The 23,977-nt window shown below is 39.9% G+C and overlaps 1 protein-coding gene across 2 annotated transcripts in view; it reads left to right on the top strand.

Annotated features, from left to right (window-relative positions):
• The window catches only part of EDIL3 (EGF like repeats and discoidin domains 3), a 960,591-nt gene that overhangs the window by 744,363 nt on the left and 192,251 nt on the right, over positions 1 to 23,977 (top strand). For both annotated transcript variants that reach the window (XM_082243154.1, XM_082243153.1), the window contains exon 8: positions 10,269 to 10,413. In XM_082243154.1, coding sequence (XP_082099280.1) covers positions 10,269 to 10,413 — 145 coding nt within the window. The remainder of the gene's footprint in view (positions 1 to 10,268; positions 10,414 to 23,977) is intronic.

The raw sequence follows: 23,977 nt of genomic DNA, 5'->3' as shown, positions 1-23,977 counted from the left end.
AGCTCCTCCTCCTCCTCATCCTCCTCATCCTCCAGAACTGTGCCCCTGCTGGACAATTGTGTCCCTGGCGTTTGTGTGTGCAGGAACCCACCCTCGGAGCCCCTTGCGAATGACTGCCCTGAAAGCCTTTGAAATGTTACCTCTTCATCCTCCTCCTCCTCCTCCTCATCCTGTGCCACATCCTCTTCCATCATCGCCCGAATTGTTTTTTCAAGGAGGCATAGAAGTGGGATAGTTAAGCTGAGAACGGCGTCATTGCCACTGGCCATGTTGGTGGAGTACTCAAAACAGCGCAACAAGGCACAATATATGCAAATGTCAAATATGCAAACTATGCCGCAATTTAATGTTTTTTACACCAAAAGGGTGTGTATTGAATAGCGGAATAGGATAAAAAACTGTGTATCTCACACGTACAAACACAGACTAGGCCCGATTAAATTTTTTCCTACCCTAAAGGGAGGATGAGGAAGAGGAGTATGGAACAGGCAGCACCCTCAAATCTTCAGAAGTATGAGATGAACCCCAAAAACTTGGAAAGGTGGATCTCACACGTACCGACACAGACTATTCCGCAATTTAATTGAGCCCCAAAGGTTTTTATTGAATAGCGGAATAGGAAATATGATCAAAAAAAAGTGTATGTTTTTCACACGTACAGAAGCACACTAGGCCCCAATTACTATTGTTTGTACACCTAAAAGGATGGATGAGGAAGAGGAGGAGGAGGAGTATAGAACAGGCAGCACCCTCAAAGCTTCAGAAGTATGAGATGAACCCCAAAAACTTGAAAAGGTGGATCTCACACGTACCGACACAGACTATTCCGCAATTTAATTGAGCCCCAAAGGTTTTTATTGAATAGCGGAATAGGAAATATGATCAAAAAAAAGTGTATGTTTTTCACACGTACAGAAGCACACTAGGCCCCAATTACTATTGTTTGTACACCTAAAAGGATGGATGAGGAAGAGGAGGAGGAGGAGTATAGAACAGGCAGCACCCTCAAAGCTTCAGAAGTATGAGATGAACCCCAAAAACTTGGAAAGGTGGATCTCACACGTACCGACACAGACTATTCCGCAATTTAATTGAGCCCCAAAGGTTTTTATTGAATAGCGGAATAGGAAATATGATCAAAAAAAAGTGTATGTTTTTCACACGTACAGAAGCACACTAGGCCCCAATTACTATTGTTTGTACACCTAAAAGGATGGATGAGGAAGAGGAGGAGGAGGAGTATAGAACAGGCAGCACCCTCAAAGCTTCAGAAGTATGAGATGAACCCCAAAAACTTGGAAAGGTGGATCTCACACATACCGACACAGACTATTCCGCAATTTAATTGAGCCCCAAAGGTTTTTATTGAATAGCGGAATAGGAAATATGATCAAAAAAAAGTGTATGTTTTTCACACGTACAGAAGCACACTAGGCCCCAATTACTATTGTTTGTACACCTAAAAGGATGGATGAGGAGGAGGAGGAGGAGGAGGAGTATAGAACAGGCAGCACCCTCAAAGCTTCAGAAGTATGAGATTGTATTCACTGTACCCCACAAAGATTGTGTTCACTGTACCCCACAAAGGTTTTGTTCACTGCACCCCACAAAGATTGTGTTCACTGTACTCCAAAAGGATTGTCTTCACTGCACCCCACAAAGATTGTGTTCACTGTACCCCACAAAGGTTTTGTTCACTGCACCCCACAAAGATTGTGTTCACTGTACCCCACAAAGGTTGTGTTCACTGCACCCCACAAAGGTTTTGTTCACTGCACCCCACAAAGATTGTGTTCACTGCACCCCACAAAGATTGTGTTCACTGTACCCCACAAAGGTTTTGTTCACTGCACCCCACAAAGATTGTGTTCACTGTACCCCACAAAGATTGTGTTCACTGCACTCCAAAAGGATTGTCTTCACTGCACCCCACAAAGATTGTGTTCACTGTACCCCACAAAGATTTTGTTCACTGCAACCCACAAAGATTGTGTTCACTGTACCCCACAAAGATTTTGTTTACTGCACTCCAAAAGGATTGTCTTCACTGCACCCCACAAAGATTGTGTTCACTGTACCCCACAAAGGTTTTGTTCACTGCACCCCACAAAGATTGTGTTCACTGTACCCCACAAAGGTTTTGTTCACTGCACCCCACAAAGATTGTGTTCACTGTACCCCACAAAGATTGTGTTCACTGTACCCCACAAAGGTTTTGTTCACTGCACCCCACAAAGATTGTGTTCACTGTACCCCACAAAGGTTGTGTTCACTGCACCCCACAAAGGTTTTGTTCACTGCACCCCACAAAGGTTTTGTTCACTGTACCCCCCAAAGGTTTTGTTCACTGCACCCCACAAAGATTGTGTTCACTGTACCCCACAAAGGTTTTGTTCACTGCACCCCACAAAGATTGTGTTCACTGCACCCCACAAGGATTGTCTTCACTGCACCCCACAAGGATTGTCTTCACTGCACCCCACAAAGATTGTGTTCACTGTACCCCACAAAGATTTTGTTCACTGCACCCCACAACGATTGTGTTCACTGTACCCCACAAAGATTTTGTTCACTGCACTCCAAAAGGATTGTCTTCACTGCACCCCACAAAGATTGTCTTCACTGTACCCCATAAAGGTTTTGTTCACTGCACCCCACAAAGATTGTGTTCACTGTACCCCACAAAGGTTTTGTTCACTGCACCCCACAAAGATTGTGTTCACTGTACCCCACAAAGATTGTGTTCACTGTACCCCACAAATGTTTTGTTCACTGCACCCCACAAGGATTGTCTTCACTGCACCCCAGAAGGATTGTCTTCACTGCACCCCACAAAGATTGTGTTCACTGTACCCCACAAAGATTTTGTTCACTGCACCCCACAAAGATTGTGTTCACTGTACCCCACAAAGATTTTGTTCACTGCACTCCAAAAGGATTGTCTTCACTGCACCCCACAAAGATTGTGTTCACTGTACCCCACAAAGGTTTTGTTCACTGCACCCCACAAAGATTGTGTTCACTGTACCCCACAAAGATTGTGTTCACTGCACTCCAAAAGGATTGTCTTCACTGCACCCCACAAAGATTGTGTTCACTGTACCCCACAAAGGTTTTGTTCACTGCACCCCACAAAGATTGTGTTCACTGTACCCCACAAAGGTTGTGTTCACTGCACCCCACAAAGGTTTTGTTCACTGCACCCCACAAAGATTGTGTTCACTGTACCCCACAAAGATTGTGTTCACTGTACCCCACAAAGGTTTTGTTCACTGCACCCCACAAAGATTGTGTTCACTGTACCCCACAAAGGTTGTGTTCACTGCACCCCACAAAGGTTTTGTTCACTGCACCCCACAAAGATTGTGTTCACTGCACCCCACAAAGATTGTGTTCACTGTACCCCACAAAGGTTTTGTTCACTGCACCCCACAAAGATTGTGTTCACTGTACCCCACAAAGATTGTGTTCACTGCACTCCAAAAGGATTGTCTTCACTGCACCCCACAACGATTGTGTTCACTGTACCCCCCCCCCCAAAGATTTTGTTCACTGCACCCCACAAGGATTGTCTTCTCTGCACCCCACAAAGATTGTGTTCACTGTACCCCCCAAAGATTTTGTTCACTGCACCCCACAAGGATTGTCTTCACTGCACCCCACAAGGATTGTCTTCACTGCACCCCACAAAGATTGTGTTCACTGTACCCCCACAAAGGTTTTGTTCACTGCACCCCACAAAGATTTTGTTCACTGCACTCCAAAAGGATTGTGTTCACTGCACCCCAAAAAGATTGTGTTCACTGCAGCCCACACACAGAAAAATGGATGTGGATCACTGACACCTGCCTATCTCCTATCCCACACCACACAGCAATATCGATTGTAGTTTGTAGAACACAGTTTCCCTAAAATTCAGCAGACTCTGTCCCTAACAGGATTGAGAAGAGATCGTAGATCAGGAGAACTAAGTGCAGACCCCACCCCACACAGCAATATCGATTGTAGTTTGTAGAACACTCTGACCCTAAAATTCAGCAGCAGCCTCTCCCTAACAGGATTGAGAAGAGATCGTAGATCAGGATTGAGTGCAGACCCCACCCCCCACACAGCAATATCGATTGTAGTTTGCAGAAGACACTGACCCTATAATTCAGCAGACTCTATCCCTAAAATGCCTACAACTCGCCCTGCCTAAACACTCCGACCTGTCCCTCAATTCTATCCGGACACAAATGGTTTTTTCCTGCCTATCTTTCCCTAATCAGCAGCCAGCACGTTGATGTGTGCTCTGTCCCTGATCTAAGCAGCATAATGACGCCGCTGCGGCTGCCTCGAACTTATAAAGACTTGGTCACATGCTTCAGACGGCCAATCACAGCTACTGAGACATTTGCAGGCATGGCTGGGATGGCCTAAGGCACACCAGTTAAACAATTGTTGATTGGCTGTTGAAAGCCCGCCATGAAAAGAGCGCCAAAGCATGCAAAACCCGGAAATAAAACGACCGAACACAGATTTTTACCCGAATATACAGTAAAGTGTCCGTGTTCGTGTTCGGGTAACAAAAATCCAATTATTCGGTACGAACACGAATAATACAGTCCGTGTTCGCTCAACACTACTCTGGACTGGTGTGAGGGTGAAACTTTATTAACAAATACAAAACACTTTTGGCTTCCTGTTTTTAGAAAGAAAGAGACTGCAATTGCAGCGAACAACCAAAAGATGACTCCCTAATCAACACAATAATAATGACATATACAGTACACCGGGACAGGCAGAGAAAATAGATCTGCCACATCAATAAAGTATCTAGCTGTCTCCATCCCTAATGAAATATGGAAAAAACAGAGGGGATTGTGGGACTTTGAATGAGTACAGCTAGATATGTATGTATGTATGTATGTATGATTGTATTTATGTCATGGATGACCTATGAAATCCCCAAATAGGGGACCCATGATAAACTGACATTAGATATATCATTAATAATTATTAAAATAGCATAAACATGATACATTGTATATATAATTAATATAGGTAAGAATAGATGCAGTAAAAATATATTCAAAATCATTATTAATAAATAACAGGTTTATTGTGACAACTAAATCTCTGTGGGTACACAATCTTACAAATATACATCCATAACTAAGACCCAGAAAATGGGGACCTACAGAGGGCTGACACATAGTTCACATATTAAATACAAAATTCATAACCTAAAATATAACATGTATCGATACCAATAATAGGTCATATATATGAAATTCACATAGACAAAAAAAACACATTGATGACATCCCCAAAATGATTATTCATATGAAGCAGATGAAATATAAGAATATATTCTTTGTAGATATATAATCTTTCATTAGAGCGGGCTTAAATATGATAGCTGAGTAATTGTAGGCTCGACGCGTTTCGTGGATCTCCGTCCACTCATCAGGAGCATAAAAACTAGATTGTGTGTCTGAAAATGTAAATTAGAATTGTATCAAAAAAAAAATTATTATGAACAAGGGGACAAAAAAAAAATAATAAATAAATAAATAAAAAAAAATTATAAAAAATAATAAAAATATATCAAAGTATGCATGGAGTGAACGCTACCTTGAGTAGTGTCATTTATCCAAAAGTCCAATCCTAGAAAGGAGGCATCGGGCTGAGCCGAGAGGTGCCTGACCCGGGGCTGAGGCATGGACAACATCCAATAGAATGGGGATAAGCAGCAAAAAAGTATAAGCCCCATGTGAAAGTGAAAAGACAGTGGATGACCAAGAAATTCGTCAAGAAATGAGATAGTGAATACTTCAATACCAGTAAATTCTGAAATTATATAATATAATACACTTCGTTATAATTTTATTTATCTAATACAATAGAGATATAACTGGTAGTAATAAAAAGGAGAGAAGAGAATATGCCCAGATGTAGAAAATTCTCTATGGTAGATGAAGGTCAATAAACCACCAAAGAAAGTACCGCCAACATGGAGATACCAGCGAGTTAACCAAGAAAAAAGTGTCAAACATAATAGTGAACACATGATATTGATGTGAGAATTAAGGGGACAAGTGAGAGTGGAAAAATTTATTGTGATGGCAGGTTGTATTAAAAGTAATCCCAAGATAAAAATGAGATTCGGAAGAGAAATGAGAAAGAAATAAAGACCAGAGCCGTGATGGAAAAAAAAAAAGGGAACCCCAGTGAAGTGCATATATGTCCCAAACAGCAGGTGAGTAATACACAACCAGAAAAAAGCATGCCGTGACTGAAAGGAGTAGTATAGCGTATTGAAAACCAAATTACCACGAAACAGGTGTGCAGGGACTCGCCACTATGGACTGAGAAGATGAAAGCTGAAATTGTAACCGAATTGCATTTCCCCAACTACAGATGTAATCCACGCCAACGCCATGTCGGCGTCGGATATATATGGACAGAGCACAGAGCCACCCACATCCGGTCTAAGACCGGATGCTGGTCGGAGAGAACCGCCTCCGATGCAGATGGATGACAGTAACCATAGCGATGCAGCGTCAGAAGGACGCCGCACCGCTCGCCCACTGTGCATGGCGCCGATGGCAGTAGCAGCCACGCCCCCAGCCTGGATGTGAAACACAGAGACAGGCAAGAGGAAGCGGCAGCTATGTACCATCGCAGCCCCGGAGCAGGGAACCCGGACCAAAGCTCTGACCTCACTTATCTACATAGGACTAGATGATAATTATGAAGCTGAAAGGTGTAAAAAATAACAACAATAAAGGAACGGGATATTTATGTATAAATAGTATTATAGATAATATTGAGGGGTTATTGATACATTTCTATATAGGTTAATAAAAAAAAAAAAAAAAAAAAAAAAGAGTAATTGTATATAAATGTGAAAGGAAAAAGATAAATGTGGCAGACCTAGAAAAACGGGTGTCTTCCACCCAAAATATACTAGGACAGGCAGAGAAAATAGATCTGCCACATCAATAAAGTATCTAGCTGTCTCCATCCCTAATGAAATATGGAAAAAACAGAGGGGATTGTGGGACTTTGAATGAGTACAGCTAGATATGTATGTATGTATGTATGTATGATTGTATTTATGTCATGGATGACCTATGAAATCCCCAAATAGGGGACCCATGATAAACTGACATTAGATATATCATTCATAATTATTAAAATAGCATAAACATGATACATTGTATATATAATTAATATAGGTAAGAATAGATGCAGTAAAAATATATTCAAAATCATTATTAATAAATAACAGGTTTATTGTGACAACTAAATCTCTGTAGGTACACAATCTTACAAATATACATCAATAACTAAGACCCAGAAAATGGGGACCTACAGAGGGCTGACACATAGTTCACATATTAAATACAAAATTCATAACCTAAAATATAACATGTATCGATACCAATAATAGGTCATATATATGAAATTCACATAGACAAAAAAAACACATTGATGACATCCCCAAAATGATTATTCATATGAAGCAGATGAAATATAAGAATATATTCTTTGTAGATATATAATCTTTCATTAGAGCGGGCTTAAATATGATAGCTGAGTAATTGTAGGCTCGACGCGTTTCGTGGATCTCCGTCCACTCATCAGGAGCATAAAAACTAGATTGTGTGTCTGAAAATGTAAATTAGAATTGTATCAAAAAAAAATTATTATGAACAAGGGGACAAAAAAAAATAAATAAATAAATAAATAAAAAAAAATAATAAAAATATATCAAAGTATGCATGGAGTGAACGCTACCTTGAGTAGTGTCATTTATCCAAAAGTCCAATCCTAGAAAGGAGGCATCGGGCTGAGCCGAGAGGTGCCTGACCCGGGGCTGAGGCATGGACAACATCCAATAGAATGGGGATAAGCAGCAAAAAAGTATAAGCCCCATGTGAAAGTGAAAAGACAGTGGATGACCAAGAAATTCGTCAAGAAATGAGATAGTGAATACTTCAATACCAGTAAATTCTGAAATTATATAATATAATACACTTCGTTATAATTTTATTTATCTAATACAATAGAGATATAACTGGTAGTAATAAAAAGGAGAGAAGAGAATATGCCCAGATGTAGAAACTTCTCTATGGTAGATGAAGGTCAATAAACCACCAAAGAAAGTACCGCCAACATGGAGATACCAGCGAGTAAACCAAGAAAAAAGTGTCAAACATAATAGTGAACCCATGATATTGATGTGAGAATTAAGGGGACAAGTGAGAGTGGAAAAATTTATTGTGATGGCAGGTTGTATTAAAAGTAATCCCAAGATAAAAATGAGATTCGGAAGAGAAATGAGAAAGAAATAAAGACCAGAGCCGTGATGGAAAAAAAAAAAGGGAACCCCAGTGAAGTGCATATATGTCCCAAACAGCAGGTGAATAATACACAACCAGAAAAAAGCATGCCGTGACTGAAAGGAGTAGTATAGCGTGTTGAAAACCAAATTACCACGAAACAGGTGTGCAGGGACTCGCCACTATGGACTGAGAAGATGAAAGCTGAAATTGTAACCGAATTGCATTTCCCCAACTACAGATGTAATCCACGCCAACGCCATGTCGGCGTCGGATATATATGGACAGAGCACAGAGCCACCCACATCCGGTCTAAGACCGGATGCTGGTCGGAGAAAACCGCCTCCGATGCGGATGGATGACAGTAACCATAGCGATGCAGCGTCAGAAGGACGCCGCACCGCTCGCCCACTGTGCATGGCGCCGATGGCAGTAGCAGCCACGCCCCCAGCCTGGATGTGAAACACAGAGACAGGCGAGAGGAAGCGGCAGCTATGTACCATCGCAGCCCCGGAGCAGGGAACCCGGACCAAAGCTCTGACCTCACTTATCTACATAGGACTAGATGATAATTATGAAGCTGAAAGGTGTAAAAAATAACAACAATAAAGGAACGGGATATTTATGTATAAATAGTATAATAGATAATATTGAGGGGTTATTGATACATTTCTATATAGGTTAATAAAAAGAAAAAAAAAAAAAGAGTAATTGTATATAAATGTGAAAGGAAAAAGATAAATGTGGCAGACCTAGAAAAACGGGTGTCTTCCACCCAAAATATACTAGGACAGGCAGAGAAAATAGATCTGCCACATCAATAAAGTATCTAGCTGTCTCCATCCCTAATGAAATATGGAAAAAACAGAGGGGATTGTGGGACTTTGAATGAGTACAGCTAGATATGTATGTATGTATGTATGTATGTATGTATGATTGTATTTATGTCATGGATGACCTATGAAATCCCCAAATAGGGGACCCATGATAAACTGACATTAGATATATCATTCATAATTATTAAAATAGCATAAACATGATACATTGTATATATAATTAATATAGGTAAGAATAGATGCAGTAAAAATATATTCAAAATCATTATTAATAAATAACAGGTTTATTGTGACAACTAAATCTCTGTAGGTACACAATCTTACAAATATACATCAATAACTAAGACCCAGAAAATGGGGACCTACAGAGGGCTGACACATAGTTCACATATTAAATACAAAATTCATAACCTAAAATATAACATGTATCGATACCAATAATAGGTCATATATATGAAATTCACATAGACAAAAAAAACACATTGATGACATCCCCAAAATGATTATTCATATGAAGCAGATGAAATATAAGAATATATTCTTTGTAGATATATAATCTTTCATTAGAGCGGGCTTAAATATGATAGCTCAGTATACCAATTAAAAGCTGACCACACTATACAGGAGAACACAGCATGGTCAGTTCTCTAGCTGTGTTGAGAACTCTGCCTGCTCTCCTCCAATAATCACGCCTCCCCTGCACATCCATTCACTGGGAAGACCAGTGTACTGCTGTTTTTCCTCCTTCAGCTCTCTAAGAACCTTATGCAGTTGAGAACGGGGGGGTTTGAGATCACTGGTCTGATCACTGATCACATAAAATGATAATCAGAAAAATGGTATAGTATTTAATTAAATCTATTCACAAATGTTTTGCCTTTTATTTATATTTTAAACTGAATTGGTTGTTTTACAAGATTAGGGTTTACATCTACATTTATTCTATAGGATTTCAGTTAATCAAGATATTGGTAACTTATGCTGCATTAGTACATGTCAACAAGGTAACAATTGGTTCCGTCATCTGGAGAAAAAATCATGAGACAGCAGAAATAGGGCAAAAATTTACAGACAAGAGAATTTAGTTTTTTTTTTCTTGCAGGTATTTCGGGGGAACGTGGACAACAACACACCATATGCCAACTCCTTCACACCACCAATTGAAGCTCAGTACATTCGCCTATACCCACAGGTGTGCAGGCGGCATTGCACGCTACGGATGGAGCTACTAGGGTGTGAACTATCAGGTAAGTAAAATTTTACCATGGCTGAAAACATGGCTCATGATCAGTTTTTTATACTACTTAAAGTAAAACTATAGGCCAAACTTTTTTTTCCATTTTGGATAGAGCAAGGGAGGGTTATAACCCATCAGATTTGTTTTTACTATCTGTATCCCATTGAGGAGATTTCCCTTTGCTTCCTGTCCCATAGTCAAACAGGAAGTGAGAGGAAATCCATGTACCTAAAGGAAACTTGGGGACCCGCAGGGTGACCAGAACTAGTGTACCTATTAGAATATTTCCCCTCTATTACTTTTCTGGGGACAACCCAAAATGTGGGTAATTTTTCTTACTTTCACTTTCCATAATAATAGTAAACAGAACCAATAGAGAGGGTGATTCTCCTTAGCGGAGGCACAGAATGCAATAAAAACTGGCAGGTGTTCTAATCTCTCTCCACTCTATCCAAAACTAAAAAAAAGGTTTGCCTTTGGTTATACTTTAAAGCAGGCCCTGCATTATAATCTCATTCATATCACTGAACAGGGCCATCTTACTGAATGGGCAAGCTGGGCAGTTGCCTGGGGGGCCCCACCTGCCCAGCAACCCAGCCCCAGCCAAGCATTATTCCCGATTCCTGTGTGCATTTTTCTGCTGAACTTAGCAGGTGTCCACTTGGGCCATGGTGGGGGAGCCCACAACTGCAGCAATGCCTGTCTGCCTGCACGGTAACAGGCACACACAGGACAGTCAAGTCTGACTCCCATCCGTGTGTGTTCACCGGACCCAGCCACCGAACTTGGAAACTGCCATTAGTCTGACACCGCTGTACCAATAAATATCGCCTTGTCAATAATTTTCATTTTTATTTTTGTGGGTGATTGTGTAGGCAGGGCCCCAGTGCACTACATTGCCCGGGGGCCCTTTAATGCCCTTTAATGCTCTTAAGATGGCACTGTCACTGAATTTAAATCTTTAAACGTTTTAGAGGTACCAATGCCACTGTCAGATACTATTTGCATTTTCTTTGCGAATAGTTCTGTACTACACTATGTGTAGTACAGCTTTCTGGGACAGCCATTTTTGTGTAGACTGTTTAGAGAACGCTTACTTCCTGACTCCTCCTGATCCCTGATTTCTCACAGTCACATCTCTTGAGACTTAAGCCCATAAATATCACTGCAGCATGGCTGGGGAAAAGGGAGATTGCTGACATCACACATCACATGATCAGCACCCCGGGAACTCCGGCTATCTGCACAAAGCTTGCTGATCTACAGCAGTGGGCGGGGCCAGATTCTGCATTCCAGAAAAATAATACAGGTATTGTCTTTACACATTTCACCTACTTTACATAGCCAAGATATCAATGTAGATATCACTGTCTGAGTATTACTTTTACATGCAAGGTCCGCTTAAAGCGGAGTTCCACCCCCCTTAAAAAAATTAAAAGTTAGCAGCTACAAATACTGTAGCTGCTGACTTTTAAATAGTAGAACTTACCTGTCCAGGGAGCCCGCGATGTCTGCACCCGAAGCCGATTTACGTATCGGCTCTGGGGTGCCGCCGCTGCCATCCAGAGTAAGGGAACCTGGCAGTGAAGCCTTCCGGCTCCACTGCTGGTTCCCTACTGCGCATGCGCAAAGCATGCTGCTCTTTGTAATTGGCCCACCGGCGGAGAAAAAAGGAGGGGGGCAGAAATTCTGAGAGACAGCTTTGCGGCGCTGTCTTCCAGGAAGTGGGGAAGGGTACTTGTCAAAAACAGGTACCGTTCCCCCCTCCCCCCTGAAAGGTGGCAAATGGGGCACCAGAGGGGGGAAGAAAGCAGATCAGCGGAGTTCCACTTTTGAGTGGGACTCCGCTTTAAAGTTATTCCTAATTCTGTGCATTCTCCACAGTAACACAAGAAATTAAGAGAGCAGATGACTAGTGGGCTGTAGCTGTGACAGAATGAAGTATTGCTTAGAGATGATGAAACTTAGAAAATACATATGAGGAGTAGAACATTTTCAGCCAAAGGTTAAAAACCATCTGAAAGTGACAGATCGTCCATATTTATTTTAGTTGATGATAAGAAGATTGAAGCTGCTGGATTGCCTTTGTTTATTTTGCAATTCATCTTCTCTTCCAGCTGTAGCGTCTTGTCAGAATTGGTATAAGAAAATGCTAACAACTCAGATAGCAAATCTTGAGTTTTTTTCCTATCACCCAAATGCTACCTGTTATCTTCCTCTTCTCTACTTCTGGACCTGAAGGTTTTACCCCCTTAATGACCAGGCCATTTTTGCAAAAAGGCACTGCATTAACTGACAATTGCGTGGTCGTGCGACGCTGTACCCAAATAAAATGTATGTCCTTTTTTTTTCCCCACAAATAGAGCTTTCTTTTGGTGGTATTTGATTAGCTCTGTGTTTTTTTTATTTTTTGCGCTATAAACAAAAAAGAGCAACAATGTAAAAAAAAAAAAATACAATATTTTTTACTTTCTACTATAGAACACAGCCAAATTTATTTTTTATAAAAATCAAATGTTTTCATCAGTTTAGGCCAATATGTATTCTGCTACAACAAAAAAAATCCCAATAAGTGTATTTTGATTTGCACCACATCTACAAACTATGGGATATTTTTATGGAATTTTTATTAATTATTTTTTTTACTAGTAATGGTGGCGATCAGTGATTTTTAGCAGGACTGCGGCATTGCAGTGGACAGATCAGACATCTAACTGATGCTTTTGACACTTTTTGGGGACCAGTGACATTACTACAGTAATCAGTGCTAAAACAAAATGCACTGTCACTGCAGTAATGACACTGGCAATGAAGGGGTAACATCAAGGCTGATCAAAGGGTTAAGTGTGTCCCTAGGGGGTGCTTACTAACTGTGTGTGTGGGGGGGGGGTTGCACTGAATGGGGAAGATAGAGGTTCTGGTTTGCAAGATCTCCATATTGTCCCCTTGCAGAATGATATGTGAAAATAAAAGCTTTTCATCAACTATTCTGGTCAAAAGAGAAATATTTTTCGAAGGTTAATTGTAAATAGCACCATTGTGTCTATAGTTTAGAGATGAGAAAAAGTGACAAAATCCGATACACCCTCAATTTAAAAAAAAAAATAATAATCACCAAACTCAATTTTCAAATTGCATTGAATCCATAAGTGTACCGTTTTTTAAGGTCACTTTTGGCCCTTCAGAGGGCTGCTAGACAAACCAATACAAAAAAAAAGGGAGGGACATTTCAATATACGTTTGAGGGTGACATGGGAAATATAGAATTCCTTTACATTTGAGGATCCCTAAATCTGTTATTTACTACCACCGTTTTCAGGGACAACATCAGCAATCGTATACTTTGGCAATGCATATTTGGCTGAAAATTTTAATTTTTATTTACAATTATCTTTGCTGACAGACAGCTGCAGAATCCCAATTTACTTTTATTTAACGAATAAGAAAAAAAAAGAAAAAAACTGTTTCTCTTGTAGTTTTAGCAATGGCCAGTGTGTTTCAGGGTCAAAGGGCATGCTAGGCATTAGGGCTTGGAGCCCAAATTTGACAACCATAAATCTAAACTAAATGTAGATGTATTTTTGAACAATTCAATTTCTAGATATTCATGTACAATCTTAAATTTCAACCCTAATTTGAATCTCAACACTACTGTAGATATATCTAATTAGAGCATGGCTACCGACTGGCATTTGATCTTTGCTGCTGATTCATATAATTTTGGTATTTAATATGTGAACATTATTTACTAATTTTCTTCAAGGGAATCTATTTTTACAAGTGATCTGCTTGATGCTTAAAGTGAAAGTACAACTAAAGGATCCTTGTATAAGTTTAAATAAGTACAAAATCTAGTTACTATGTAGTGAGTAAACTGCATTAAGTAAATAATTACGGTATCTTGCTTTGCCTTCCCTGACAAACCTTCCATTATTGTGTCTTACATGCTCCTTACATGCCTCTCCCAGAAACTGCAGCTCACAGTGGGAGGGTTTTAACAAGTGTCAGTGCTGTAGATACAGACTTGTGAATCAGCAGTGATAAGCTTATAGCCATGCTCTTTGCACGTTCTCTGAGGTGTTGTTGCTCATGTTCTCCCTGTGCCTGTGTGGGCTTCCACCGGGTACTCCAGTTTCCTCGCACACTCCAAAGACATGCTGGTAGGTTAATTGACTCCTGTCTAAATTGGCCCTAGTATGTCTATGCATGGATGTGAGTTAGGGAACTTAGATTGTAAGCTCCTTTAAGGTAGGAACTGATGTGACAATACAATGTATATGTAAAGCGCTGCGTAAATTGGCGGCGCTAAATAAGTACCTGAGAAAAAAAAAAATATTAAGTTAGAAATCTCTGTATTTAGCATAAAAATATGCTCCCCTAATTTAAAATGCTATAGGTATACAGAAATAAAGAGAAGAAATAGTCAAGGCAAAACAAGAGTTGAACCACAATGGTTAAAAGTATTACAAATTGTTGTTATTATTATTATACTTGATTTATATAGCGCCAACAATTTACGCAGCGCTTTACAATATAAAAGGGAGACAATACAGTTACAATACAATAATATAGAAGAGGATTAAGAGGGCCCTGCTCAGAAGAGCTTACAATCTAATAGGGTGGGTCACGTGTTACAAAATATTGTAACCGTGGGGAATGAGCTGATGGAATGGGTCAAAGATTAGTTGGAGGTGTGATAGGCTTCCCTGAAGAGATGAGTTTTCAGGGATCACCTGAAGGCAGCTAGAGAAAGAGATAGCCAGAGAGGTAGAGCATTCCAGAGGATGGGAGAGGCTCTGGAGAAATCCTGGAGGCGAGCATGGGAGGAGGAGAAAAGGGAGCCTGAGAGTAGGAGGTCTTGAGAGGAGCGGAGAAGATGGTTTGGGTGATATTTGAAGACAAGATTGGTGATGTAGCTCGGGGCAGAGTTGTGAATGGCTTTGTAAGTTGTGGTTAGTATTTAAAATTTAATTGGCTGGGCAAATGGGAGCTAGTGTAGGGATTGGCGAAGGGGGTGGCAGACACTGAGTGGTTTGTAAGGTGGATAAGCCTGGCAGCAGTATTTATGATAGACTGAAGAGGGGATAGCCTATGGAGATGTAGGCCTATGAAAAGGGAGTTGCAATAGTCAATACGAGAGATAACAAGGGAGGCAATGAGTAGTTTGGTGGCTTCAGTTGCTAAAAAGTTGTTAAAAAAGAAATGTTACGGAGGTGAAGTCTAGAAGCTTTTGACAACAATTGGATTTGGGGCTGAAAGGACAGGTCAGAGTATAGGATTACACCTAGTACCCTGGCACGAGGGGAGGGATTGATGGTTGCATTACTGATTTTGATGGAAAAATTGTTAACCATTAAAGCTGAACTCCATCTTTTGACTTTACATAGTTTATTTGGGCCAGCTTGGCCTAAACTAACTATGTCCATCACTAACATGTGAGGTCGTTGGATGTGTGGTATAAACTGTATGTAGCTGCAGCTACATACAGCATACCACACTGTTTTCCAGATTCGAGCTGAGACTTCCTATCCCGTACCTGGAACACAGTAGAGTCTATCATAGCAGCGCTCAGCCATTCACAGAAAGAGGTGTATTCTATCAATGAATAAAAAGATTCCTTTAATTAGAGTCAGAGAGGAGAGCTGATTATGTCATAATTTCTGACTTAGCCAATTAGAGGAAGCTTTGCATTAATTGATAGAATACACCTCTTTCTGTGAATGGCTGAGTCCCGCTGTAATAGACTCTGTGTTCTGAGTATAAGACTGGAAGTCTCAGCTCGAACCTGAACACTGTGCAGTATGCTGTGTGTAGCCGCAGCTACATACATTTTATACCACACATCCAGCGGTCTCACATGCTAGTGAGGGACATAGTTTGTTTGGGCCAAGCCAAACAAAAGATGGCGCTCAGCTTTAAACTATATTATATCCTCTCCCCCTCCCTCCCTGTAATTTCCATAGTCTATGTGTGAAACCAATCTCCTCCACTCCCCTCCTGCCTTGACTGTGTAATACTATTCCCCTGAAGCTGTTCCTTCCCTCCTCTTTTGTAAACTGGTTCTAAAGTCAAATCTATTAAATACTTTTATCCTCCCTGTTTTAGATCCACATTAGGTGCAGTGCATGTTTTTTTTTTTTTATTAGAATGTTACATACCTTTTTTGCACAGTGTTGCTGTGCAGTCATGTTTCCTCCCTCTGCTAGCTTGCATACAAAGAGCAGAGGGAGGACATGTGATTGCACAGCAGCACTGTCCAAAGACGGTACTTAGCATTCTAATTTAAAAAAAAAACACACACATACTGCATTGAATATAGACCTAAACAGAGAGGATAAAAGTATTTAATAGTTGTGACTTTACAATCACTTTAAATATAAACTGCCTACTGGCCTGCCCAAAGAAAATACATCACTTCTTGTAGAACAGCAATTGAATTAATGAACATTGAATGATTTCAAGTTAACATTCTAAAAGATGCCTGAATTGAGTAAGCTAAATTCCAGTAGGTTTTGAATGCAACAATTGTTATGAAGGCAGGCAAGTATCTCATCTACAAAAATCCAGTGCCAGTGTTTTGTGGAAGACAATTTTAAAGAGCATACATTTTAATTTTGCTAAGTATATGTAAATCAGATGTACATTTAAATCAATATTACTTGGTAATTGCCTGTTAATTACCAAAGATTTTAAAACTCACTGAACAAATATATAGTGATTGGATATAAATTGAATGGGTTGTTAATGTAAGCTCTTGAATTACATAGCTGGTAGTAGATATAACAGGGATTGTGCAGAGATTGCACAATCATATTCTAATATGTAACCATTACCGGCTAGTTTAGCACACAGTAGTTATTTTATTGTTTTCTCCTTGCTTAAAGTTATACTAAACAGTGTTACTTGCCATTCATTCATATACATCATATACAGTATATCATGCCACTGTATTTTGTTTTTGTTTTTTTTAAATCCTCTAAAGACTTTAGTGCTGCACTTGACCTTCCTTGACCTTGGTAGGGGCTTCCTTTACTCTGCTGATGTATGTTCTCTACAGTATGAGTCTGTGTCTGGCCAGCTCTGATTGGTGCTGTGCCAGTCACATGAATAAAAAAAAAACACTTCAAAAGAGCAATTTATATTAAATTATACATATCAAAAACTGATTTATAATGCCCTATAAATCTTCATTGAGCATCAGATGTTTTTTTTTTGTGCATTAATATGGTGTGAGTCAAAGATGATTGGTACTAGCTTTCATTTTGTTCACAGGGCATCCACATCCAGTGTTTTTTTTTTTTTTTTTTTTCACTTTACAGGTATTAGCAATTATATTTGAAATATTTAATACTGATTTATATTAAATCAAAGCTTTTTTGTGAGTTTCTTAGTGACTATAATCAAATACTATATCCCGCCCCCATAGTGTTTAGCGATAGGAGGGCAGGGAGAAGGAGGGAGGGAGGGATGTGCCGTTTATTTTTGTGTATACACTCACATGTGTGACTCTATAGTCATGTGGGCTACACAGATAAGAAAAGGGGAAATAAAGAGCTTAGAAGGGAACTAAAATTAGAACATGCTCAGTAGAGGACACCACCTGGTCTACACAATCTTGGGCTTCAATGGGCACACAGAGAAGATAGGAGGCACATCTGAATGCAGGATGAACCAGGTATATTTCACTCTATACCAAATTAATGCTTTAGTGACTTTGTGAGTATGCTCACCCTTTTATATTGCATGTAATAAGAGCTTTTCATAGTCTGGATTTAAAGACACTTTCAATTTTAAAAAATTCTGGAACATGCACTTCATCTGTCTTTTGCCAGCATAGTATTACTTGCCACCGGTGGCTTAGTGATAACATTTTGTGGAGCTCTAGGCACTGAGAACAGGTACAAAGTAAACACTAAAGCCCCGTACACACGCACCGATTGTCGGCCGACCGTTCGGCCGTCTTTTGTCCGGTGCTGTCGTGTAGGTTGAAAAGTGCTAAAGACTGCACACAAATTTTGTCGGCCAACAACAACTGACTGCAGAAGTGATGTCATGTGATGGTTAACTTTCCGTGTGTTTTTTCTTCTCTGAGCATGCCCAGTCTTGCTCATCTGCTTTTTGTCGGCCGAAATCTATACTGACTGACGAACAATCGGCCATTCTTTGTTAGCCTACAAAAATTTTATAGCCTGCACACCAGATTTTGTTCGGCCGAAAAGTCGGAGTCGGTTGTCGGAAGCATCATACTAACAAGCCGACAATTGGCCGATCGGACGTTGGCCGAATATTTACGGCCGACAATCGGTACGTGTGTACGGGCCTAAAGACTTCACTTCACTGCATGAACCCTTACCATCTTATCTAAATCCTTGAATAATGTTTTCACTCTTATGTATGGTATGTAAATGGCCTACACCTGTAGCAAAAACATTATTCAACTTTGGTCAAAGGTGCGTAACTTGTTTTTATCTACATATGTTCTTTATTTACATTGACAGCTTTTTGGTAAAAGAGAACGATAACCTTTAACCTTCCAACCCCCTCATTCCCCCACAACCTAATCTTTATCCTAAAATGTAAACAAAACCCTTGAAATCCAAGACCCCAACACTACTCTATAACCTAAGCACTAACACTGCACTAAAGCTGGCCAAATTTTGATCCCTCTATGGCCATTCCTGCTCATCAGAAGTCAATTTAATTATCAACTTCTCTCAAATGGGACAGTTGGAAAACTTTTGTTCAATTAGCACCTGCAGCCAATTGGCTGCAACACTGATCAGTGTATTCTGACAGCAGAGGAGTCCCACTGTCAGAATACAATAGCACAGCAGGGGAGATTCCTTCATCCACCTTGGTTCCTGCTGAATCAGTTGAATTTCTATCCATCTATGGCCAGCTTTAAGCTTTGTTCTTGGTAACCACTCTGTACTGTGGCGAGAGCCGTCACACAAATGCCAATGTTGTAAAATACTGATCAGACTTTTACTTGGGGGTTTGCACAGGGATAATGCACAGTGAATCTTTATCGGCAGTTTGTCATTTTCCTTCTGTATATGTTCTATTATCTCTTGCACACACCAACCTCATTAACCCCAACTCAAATGGACATGATAAAATAAATCCCATGACCACATTCTGGCAGATCTGTAATGGTTTTTGTACAATTACAAAAATGTCCCTTCTTTGAAGTAAAGTAGCAAAATTCTCTCAAGCTGCTCTCAAAAAGCCCCCATTTATTAGTAAAGTCTCCCTTCCACCTATAGTGATAGGCTTGCATTCATAAACCAGCCTATACATACAGCACAAGAAGTGCATGCTGTAACACAAGTATATGGAACTGGTATTTTAACTCAGAGGATTGTTGCAAAAAGGAGGCAAATAATATTCATACATTTGTCTATTCTAATTTTCTCCCTCTATACTCTTTGCAGTTCACTTTTAGCAGCTGCAAACTGCGTTCTCGTATGCTAAAAAATTCCAAACTATTATTATTCAATGCACTTTGGCCAAAACAAATTGATACATGACCTAACTCATTGACCCCTCCAGCAAAGTTTCGCAAACAATACCTGTAGTTTGACCTCTTTGTCACAGAGCATCATTGACATATTGCTTTTAAAACAGTAAAGCAATTTCATTTTCCACATTTGTATTTTTTTCTTTGCCAGAGCAGGCAGCAGATCCATTTTCAGGTAGCGTTTTAGATGACTTCTCTTACTATATAAGTGGCGGTCATTGAGTTCAAGTGTGATACAGCAAAACAATTTGTGTTAAATGATTTTTGCCCTTCCAGTGGCACACAAAAAAATGATTCAAAATTGAAAATATGCCACATTAATCTTCCCATTTCAGGTAGATCAGGATTTTGTGAAGTGAACAGAAAGGTTTAATAAAGGTACTTTGGTGAATTAGCTCTTTGTTGTCTTTCATTCTTGACACCTAATTCCAAAGTCACTCAAGTTATCAGTGATGGTCTTGCTAAGTTAATTGGATTTCTGCTTTGTTTTCATTTTCACGGTCATGACACTTCACCTCCAAGTCAGCTCTGATGTTTTATACTAATGCACAAGTACCTGCAATGCTTTCTGTGCATTGGTTTTGTGCACTTCATTTTCATTCCTGATTTATAGGAGTGAAAGGACATGAGAGTGAATTATGATTTTCTGTGGGGCTGTCACATACCAGTCCCTTTAGGAGAAATTTTAATACCCTAGCAAACAGTTAGAGGGGTGGATGGAACAGATAGATAGATAGATAGATAGATAGATAGATAGATAGATAGATAGATAGATAGATAGATAGATAGATAGATAGATAGATAGATAGATAGATAGTTATCCTTTTTCAAATAACCCCACCTTTATGTGTGCACCATTGATATTCCACCGATATTCCCCGTGGAGCCCAGTCTGGCACTACACAACATTTTTAACCACTTCAATACTGGGCACCTTTACCCCCTTCCTGCCCAAGCCAATTTTCATCTTTTAGTACTGTCAAATTTGAATGCAATTGCACGGTCATGCAACGCTGTACCCAAATCAAATTTTTGACATTTTTTTTTTAACACAAATAGAGCTTTTTCTTTTGGTGGTATTTAATCACTGCTGGGTTTTTAATTTTGTGCTAAAAACCCCCCACAAAAAATATGTTTTTCCTAGTTTCTTTCAGAAACTAAGAAGCAGCTGATGAGGCTGCTCTGATAGGCGCTGATAGACTGCACTGATGGCAGTGATGAGGCGGCATTTATGGGCACTGATGAGGCAGCATTTATGGGCACTGATGAGACGGCACTGAAGGGCACTGATGGTCGGCACTGATAGGCACTGATATGTGGCACTAATGGGCACTAATAGGCAGCACTTATGGACAATGATAGGGGCACGGATAGGTGCCACTAATGGGCACTGATGGGTGGCACTTATAGGCAGGAACTGATGGGCACTGTAAGGCAGCATTGATAGGCATCACTGATGGGGACATATTTTCATCACTGATGGGCACAAATTGGTATCACTGATGGGCACAGATTGGTCTCATAGATGGACACAGAATGGCATCACAGATCAGTACAGAATGGCATCACTGATGGGCACTGTTGGGTTTCAGTGTAATCAGGGCACTAATGAGCAGTGCTCTGATTACCTGTACAGGTCTCCCCCGTGAGTAGATGCCGTTGATTGGCTCTATCAGTTTGAGTTGAGCCAATTACCGGCACTTCCATGTTTACATGTAACCAGCTGTAATTAGACATAGCCAACCACATGGGTAATGAGCCAAGCCCTTGGCTCTTTGTCCAGATTGGGGTTGCGGCGCACATTGGGAGTGCACAAAAGCGATGAGACTGGGGCAACATTTTATGACGTCGACCCAGAATGAGATGGGATTCCACCCACTGTCATTTTACTATACAATGGACGAAAGGTGGTTAATGAATTCAACCTCCTTTGGATCTTCTTCCTACTTTAAAAATATTCCTATGGGTGAGACAGAAGGTAAGTAGTTTACCAGGTAAACTGCACTCAGGGAAGTGTGGAAATTAATTAAAGAAAATCTTTGCTAAAGAAACATACAAATTAAGTTAGCTTTTGGTTTTTAAGGGTAAAATAGGCTTTAAAAGGCTTCTGAGACTATTCTGGACATGTTCTTGTGCCAAAAAAATGATCCCTTTGTAGCTGGGAACATGAGGTTAGGTACATGAAACATCACCTAACATCAATCCCGAGGCTAACCATAACACAAACCATAATGCTAACCCTAACCCCTTGTTTAATAAGAAAGTCATGTGATAAGAGTCACGGTAATGGCTTCTCTTGCTTGTCTGCAATGCGATACACTTGTGATTATCTCCCCTACACATCATATGTGGGCAGCGCTGCTCCGGGAACAAGAAGCCATCACTAATAAATAAAAAAAAGGCAAAGTGGGGCAGGGTGAGTGGTGCCAGTTAGTTGCACAGTTGCACAATTGTTGAGGCTAGTGCACTGAAGTTTAGCTTTGCTGTACACTTGTACACTTAAGTAGCATGCAGCCTATGGGTGCTATAACAGCAAATCTGCTTTCTTCTCTGCCTTTGGGTCATATCCACTTTTGATCAGCAAGCTTAGAATTTAGCAATTATATTTCTCCAGTAATTTAGTTGATTATGTTATTGGGCAGTAATGCTTTATAGAACGTTCTGCCTTGATCAACATGTTACCCATCATATCTGTGTGACACCAGGATATGGCATGTTTCTAGATACCAAGCAATTTGAATAATTAACAAGCATTTTTCTCAGTTATCATTTTGGCTACTTCTGGTCATTCATTTTTATAAATATAGCAAATGACAGTTTCTTTTCTTATAATTTGATTTATTTAAATAAATATAATTTCCATATTATTATAAAATGTTTATACATAGACCGATGTAGGTTTGTAAAAACAATCAGGATCTGTTCCTACAATTAACAAGCCACAGTCTTATGTGCAACATGTGTTGAAGCCCAACCTTTAATATGTGTATCTGCAAGGAAATCTGTTTTTATTATTTCTGTGTCATGAGATAATGCTTAGAATGCTGCAATGTTAACCTCTTAACGACCGCCCGCCCGCTGCAGTTTGGGTGGCCCTCCTGCAGGAACCGACGTAGCTGTATATATAAAAATCGCAGAGGTGATCAAATACCACCGAAAGCTCTATTTGTGAGGAAAAAGGACATTCATTTTATTTAGTTACAGCGTCGCACGACCGCACAATTGTCCATTAAAGTAAAGCAGTGCCGAGTTGCAAAAAATGGCCTGGTCATTAAGGGGGCAAATCCTTTTGGTCCAGAAGGGGTTAAATAAAGCCATACTTTACATGAATGTTTTAAAAGGCTATTGGACATAGCTACCAACTGTCCCTGATTTCAAGGGACTGTCCCTGATTTGAAATAAAGTCCCTCTGTCCCTCTTTTCTTCTCATTTGTCCCTTATTTTGGTCTGATCTATATAGTTGTATAAAAAAATGCACTATTTATCTGTTAAATTGTGTTTCGAAGTGGTAAATCTTTCATCCAAACTCTGTAAATTTCAAAAGCCAGTATAAAGGAATAGTAGTGGTAAAAAAAAAAAAGCCCTTGTGGGTCTAACTAATAATTTTTTGGTATAATTCTCCTTTAAGGGGGCATGGCATGGAGTCTGTCCTATGCCTACATAGTTTTGTTAATAGGTGTTGTGTGTCTCCAACTCAAAAGGTTGGGGGGTATGCTGTTGAATCAGAGAGAGCTACAAGTTACAAGATATATTAGGGACCACTGCCATGATTTAAGTGATGATTACATTCTGTTATAACTTACTTATCACAAACACAAAGCAATCTTCCATTTATTCTCTAAATTCTTGGAAGGTAGAAGCTCAGTCTTAAACCCAAAACCAGCTTGTAGAAGTAATGCATCCCAACCCATGGCCTGGTTTATCTATCTTTATTTTTATTGAGATCTGTGTTTCCAGTAGATATTTCCTTTGATTTTCTGTCTTGGTTATTACAAGGTAAAGATATGAGAAGGAATCCCATCAGTGGGGCCAAAGAGAGCAAAACAAATCTTAG

Source organism: Pelophylax lessonae (genome assembly GCF_965119305.1).
Source record: "Pelophylax lessonae genome assembly, chromosome: 1".
Lineage (NCBI taxonomy): Eukaryota > Metazoa > Chordata > Amphibia > Anura > Ranidae > Pelophylax > Pelophylax lessonae.
The sequence above is the reverse complement of the archived record's forward strand: the minus strand, read 5'-3'. Positions and strand labels throughout refer to the sequence as shown.